The 6,452-nt window shown below is 33.5% G+C and overlaps 1 protein-coding gene across 1 annotated transcript; it reads left to right on the top strand.

Moving 5' to 3' along the window:
- Window positions 1-1,985: 1,985 nt before the first annotated feature.
- Window positions 1,986-5,469, top strand: LOC132053542 (protein BPS1, chloroplastic-like). The gene is made up of 2 exons (XM_059445622.1): window positions 1,986-2,143; window positions 4,191-5,469. Exon 2 carries the CDS (start codon window positions 4,206-4,208, stop codon window positions 5,262-5,264), a length of 1,059 nt encoding a protein of 352 aa, XP_059301605.1. The 5' UTR covers window positions 1,986-2,143; window positions 4,191-4,205; the 3' UTR covers window positions 5,265-5,469.
- The last annotated feature ends 983 nt before the right edge of the window (window positions 5,470-6,452 follow it).

Here is a 6,452-nt window from a genome sequence, read left to right as displayed (position 1 = left end):
ACCATAGATATACATGGTATTTTTTCAACTGAAACATACTATTCATGTAGTATATTTATCCCATAAATATGCATAGTATTTTCACAAAATTATATTTATACCATGTATATACATGATATTTTCACAAAAATATATACAATATAATAAAAATATATATGGTATAACATATATAACCAATCTGAAATAATGATAATGGAAATAGATATTTTTCTATTTTGCTCAATCTGAAAAGTACGATTCAAATTTTCTATTTTGCTCAATCTGAAAACTATGATTCAACCTAATGACTGGGTAGTAGCATGCAGTTGGACAACAAAAAAAAAGGAAGAGAAAATTGAGATAATTGGATGTATTGATTAAAGAAGAACGAGAAAATGATATGAAAAATAGAATTAAGATAAAATATTAAGAGAATAATTGTGGATGTGGATCCCTAATTTAATGGAATGAATTTACTTATTCTCCCTGATTTGGTGGAGTAAATGACCGTGAGTGAGTGTACCCAAATGTTATAAAAGCTGCTATTTTTGTTCCACTTTAAGAATTATGCTAATTTTGTTTATAACCCAGGGTGATAAATAGTGTTGCGTAGGAAAAATTGCGGTTATGCGAATATTGTTGAGTCTAAACTCAAAATCTGTTTCTCCTTATCTCCATTCTAGCATCTCGAATTCTCATCCCCTTCTTTCTATCATTCGTATTTCAGTCAGATTCTTATTGTATTGCTACTCTGTTTGAATTAATACAAGTTGGGAGACGCGTTGAGAATTTGGTTTGTTACAATGTTATTTTAATACAACAAATCCAATAGTCGATAAAAATTAATGCAAAGATAACTACTAATTTCAGCATTATCCATCCCAACATTACTAATACACTTTATCCAGTATTATTCTTATACATCCTAACAAACGAACCTAAATTGTCGGGAATTTCCAAGTCTTCTCTTCTAGAGAACCCCCGTGGGGAAAAGCAAAACAATCCAAACAAACACGGCCTTAAAAGGTAGTGATCTGAAGTCACCAAAATATTAACGGTTCGATTCTTTCCGTCTTCCATCTTCTACCCCCTGCTTTACAATAATAACTTATATAAACACGTCCACAAAGAAACTAGACTGATCCTAGCCATCCATATTTCCTCCCATTCGACTATGAAGTATCCAACGGTCACTATCTCACATTCACTAAAAGCCCTCTAAAAGGCTATTATCTTTTAAACCTAACCCTAACGTTCCCAATTAGGGCAAGCTCTGTATGTATCTGTTTAAATTTATATGCATATATTTGTTTCCTGTATTTGTGCACGCATATACTCATTCAGTCATTCTGTCTCAAATTATCTGTTGTGCTTTCTAAAAATAATTGTCACAACTCACAAATTATCTCCTTCATTCATTTCTATTTGTACGGTACATTAAAAATTTAGTAAAATGTTTGATTGCAAATTTAAATAGGGTACAAATAATATTAGTATTACTTATATATCCTATACAGTACTATTCTTATACGTCGTAATTCATGAAATTTAAAAATAATAATACTATTTCTATTTTAATACACCTTATTCATATAGAAATTATTATACAGTACATGGTATTTAATAAAACAAATTAAACAGTCGATAAAAATAATGCAGCATCATTAATTCCAGTATAACTAATCTCATCATTACTAATTTCAACATAACTTATCTCAACATTACTAATCAAACATTATTAATACACCTATTCAGTACTATTCTTATACACAAGAACCCAAGTTCTCGGAAATTCCCTTGTCTTATTGAGAAACCCCCGTGCGGAAAAATTAAACAAATCCAACAAACACGGCCTTGAGAGAAAATATGAACGGTCCGATTTTTGCCTTCTTCAATCTGCTACACGCCTCCTCACAATAACTTAATTAAACACGTCCATACCAAACTAGACTAATCCTAGCCTTTCTTATATTTCCTCATATTTTGACAATCAAGAATCCAACGGTCAATATCGCACAATCACTAAAAGCACCTTTAAAAGGTTATTGTTATCTTCCCAAAATAAACCCAACCCTATCGTTCCCAATTTTACTCAGCCGACCCTCATTTCTCAAAATTCTATTCGTCTGTCAATCCAGCTTTTAGCGGCGATTCTCCTATTGCTGTAAGTGTGCATGTATTTATTATCTGTATATGCATACATATTTTTTCTTGTCTTTGTGCATATATATATATATATATATATTAATTTTGTGTGATTAGGAAAAATGTTTAGGTGTTTAGTGTTTGGAATACCTTAGAATTGTACTCTCTCCGTTCCAATCTACGTGGCATCTTTCTAATTTCGAGATTCAAACAAGTCTTTATTTGACTGTAACTTTTTCATTTATCTTTTAAATATTTTGAATTATAGTAGTACTTTTTATGTAGTTTTCAAATATGTAAATTTTGTTTCAAAAAGTATAAAGATTTCATGTCCGAATTCACGGTCCAAATTAAACTGGTTGACTCTCGAAATTAGAATTGTGCCACATAAATTGGGATAGAGGGGTTAATATTTGACGATGAAGTGAGTATGGGTTAATTTGAGCAGATGTGTGTGTTTCATATTTATTCACACTTTTTTTTTCTGTATATATGTTTTAGGATTCGATTCTGAAATGTAACTTTGTGTGATTCTGTTCAGGTGTTTACTGTTTGGAAAAAATTAGAATTGTAATATTTATAATCAGGTGAGTGTTTTAGATGTGATTATGGGTTGATTGGTGGTTAATTTGAGCAGATATGGGTTTGTTTCCTCTTGTTATATGTAGTTAGTTTTATTTCGTTCGGCGAAATTGATGCGTTAGGTTATAGTTCTACGGCTATGCTATATGCTAAGGGGTCGTTTGGTTGTTTGTTAGAGTCATGTTAGTATTAATAATGCAGGGTTTAGTTATTTCATTTTCTATGTTGTATAAAATAATACATAAATTGACTCATAATTTATAGTACATATTTTAGTTATGCAGGTCCTAACCAAACACTGTGCCAGGTGTGCTGAATTTTATACATTGCAACTAAAATGCTACCAAACATAGTACTTCGTTCGTCCCGATTTAAGTGTCTTACTTTCCTTTTTGGTCTATCCCAAAAAGAGTGTCTCTTTCTAAATTTAGTAAGTTGACAATTCAAACATTCTACATGGCAAGTTTAAAACCACAAGATTCAAAGGACATTTTTAGTACGTTACACACAACTTTAATTTAAGACAACAAGATTCAATAATCTATTTTTGTTCCTTAAACTTTGCGTCCAGTCAAACTATGACACTTATATAGGGACGGAGGGAGTAATAGTTATGCATACATGAATAGTTCACTTTCTAACTAGCAACCAAACGACCCCTAAGAGCATGGGTTCTGAAATCCTTAGATCTTCCCTCTCTTTGTGGAGCGCATTGGATCTTCTATTGTGTTCCAATTCTCTATTGCTTGGTAGATCTGTGCTTTTTTGCTTGAGATTTGGCAAATTATGTTACTGAATGTGAGGTTATTTTTTGTCATAAAACAAAAAATGAGGTTATTTTAATTGTAACTGGAAAAGTCTAATTCTGTTAGCTACATCTCTTTTCATTTGGAGAAGTTGTAATGACTGAGGCTTGGATGAGGAGAATGTTCTTGCGAGAGTCTAATTGAATTGAATCATTAAAACAATTTATTATATTTGTTATTACATGTATTTTTCTTATACTCTCTTCTAGGATCGAGCTTTAACTCATCTTTCATTCCTCTGTACTCTAAGGTTACTTATGTTTAAGTAGGTAATAAAGGTGTGTATGTTGTCTTCCTTAATTCTGAGCAATGAGAATATCACTAAGATAAGTTCAAAATGGTTTTCATTTCATGGTTGGTATAGATGTTTGGTCTGTCTGTTGTGAATTACAAATGGCTTATTCAGCGTGTTGCTTGTTGAGGGCAATTTTTTTTGATGTTCTAATTCAAAATAAGTATGTTGGATTGCAATGCTTTTTGGCTTCAACTGTTATATGTATCTGAAGTTCAAGAAAGCTGTTTTATGATATAGGCGTGGCTCAAATGAACTATAAGTTAACGTAACAATTTAGATTTTTAATTGCCTCATTTCACCAGTAAAAAGAAGTTGCCTTGTTTTCTCCATTCTACAGGTTTCATCCTTGTTTTCGTGTCTTATTTTTCTTACTTCTTGTGCAGTTTATTGATATTCAAATGAGTCGTCCACAGGAACCACACCGCCCTTTTCTCCCATTTGGAAATCCTTTCAAATTTATATTACCTAAGGGCTTATACTTGTCTCCTAAGCTTCTTGCTCTGTTGAATGCCTTTGAGGAGTCATTAATGGAGAGGGTTAAGAGTCTCAAACCGGTAGATAAGGAAGATATCCTCACTCTATCATGGATGACACAAGTAATAAGCACACTTTGTGCAATTCACACAGACGTGAAAACTCTCATTACTGAACTTGAACTTCCCGTATGTGACTGGGATGACAAGTGGATAGATGTGTACTTGGACAACAGTGTGAAGTTGCTCGACATTTGCATTGCTTTTAGCTCTGATATTTCAAGGCTCAACCAAGGCCACCTTTATATTCAGTGCGTCTTGCATAACTTGGATGGAACCTCAAACCAGTTCATGAAGGCTCGTTCATCATTAGATGGATGGAAGCAGCATATCAATTCAAAGAACCCAAGACTGGAGAATTGTTTTGCCATCTTGGATAGCCTCACCGAATCATTGAACCTACCGAAAATCAAGAATTCTGCAAAAGGGAAGGTTTTAATGCGGGCAATGTACGGAGTGAGGGTAGTAACTGTATTCATATTCAGCATGTTTACTCTCACTTTTTCCGGTTCTAAAAAGGAGTTGAAAGATCTGGAGGTTAACGAGACTTGTTTGTGGACCGAAGCGTTTGTTGATGTTCGTGATTTTATTCGTGAGGAGATCAGGAGTATATATTCAAGTGGAAGGATCACAGCACTGAAAGAGCTTGAAGTAGTGGATACAAGTGTGAAGAAATTGTACCCTCTCATACAGGATGGAGTAGTAAACCCTAATGAAGCTGAGCAGTTGCAGGTCTTAACTTTACATTTGACTGAAAAAGCAGAAAAACTTTCAGGAGGATTAGAACTGCTAGCTAAGGAAGCAGATAGATTCTTCCGTATCCTTTTAACTGGACGCGATTCTTTGCTCTGTAACCTTAGAATAGGTAGTAGTGTCTCTAACCAAGCGCAAGCAAACAACGTAGAAAGAAAAGAGGTGAGGTGAACCTTAGAAAGAGGGTGGGGGTGGGGTGTTTCAGTTCTAAGGTTGAATTTCATGTACTGTTAAGTACTGCAATATATAGTAATTGTGAAAAGGGTGGTTGTTTATGGTATAGTTTCAAACAGGTTGATATATGTTTGGACTGTCATATTGCGTTAATGAAGCATGAAGTGGTTTATCGTGCAGACAACTTCGTTTTTTCTCACGAGACAGATAGAGATGCAATTTTAAACTAGTGAAACAGTAATAATTTGTTTCGATATTTAAACTGAATTAATGCGGGGGGAGCTACAACATTGCTTAGGTGTTTTTCCTGGGTGAGTTAGTAACACCAATCTCTTAGTACAACATTGCTAAGAGATGACTTTTGTTTGAAATGAAAATCCAATTTATTAGAACTAAAGTGACATAAAAGTACTCCTAATCAACTACTAATAAACATTTAATTTCTCTTCATGTGATTATTTTTTCTCTTTCATATTTATATTTTTATCTTCTATGTTGGTGTCAATTTCACGCCTTGTTATCAAATAATATATTTAGGAAGAATTGAACAAATGGACGTAAATCTATCGAGATGCATATAGGTGAGGAATTATATTATCCACTTTAACTATTCAAAGTTGTGCCAACTATTGTAGCATTAAACTCATGAGTCATATGATGAAACTCTGGGAAAGAGTAATTGAGCGTAGACTTAGGAACACATCGGAGCGAAAGAGAACCAATTGAATTTATGCTTGGTAGATCTACACAGAGGTTACATTCTTACTAAGAATATTGATGAAAATCTATCGAGAAAAGATAAAAGATCTACACATGATATTTATTGATCTAGAGAAAACATATGATAAGAGTACCATGCAAGGTCCTTTGGTGGGTGATGGAGAAGAAATGAGTTTATATTAAATGTATAAATGTCATAAAAGACATTTATGAAGGAGTCAATACTAGCGTGAAAATAGTGGCACGTGATATAGAGGAGTTTCCCGCAACAGTGAATTTACACCAAGGATTGGCAGTTGCTACTTGTTTGCATAGTTATGGACAAGCTAACTAACACAATACAAGAGGAGGTCCCATGATGTATGCTATTGCTGATGATATTGTGTTAATTGATGAAACTAGCAGGAGTATCAACCAAACACTTGAACTATGGATAAGAATGTTAGAGATAAGAGTTTTCGGATA

The sequence above is a fragment of the Lycium ferocissimum genome, chromosome 4 (assembly GCF_029784015.1).
Source record: "Lycium ferocissimum isolate CSIRO_LF1 chromosome 4, AGI_CSIRO_Lferr_CH_V1, whole genome shotgun sequence".
Taxonomy (NCBI): Eukaryota; Viridiplantae; Streptophyta; class Magnoliopsida; order Solanales; family Solanaceae; genus Lycium; species Lycium ferocissimum.
The sequence above is the reverse complement of the archived record's forward strand: the minus strand, read 5'-3'. Positions and strand labels throughout refer to the sequence as shown.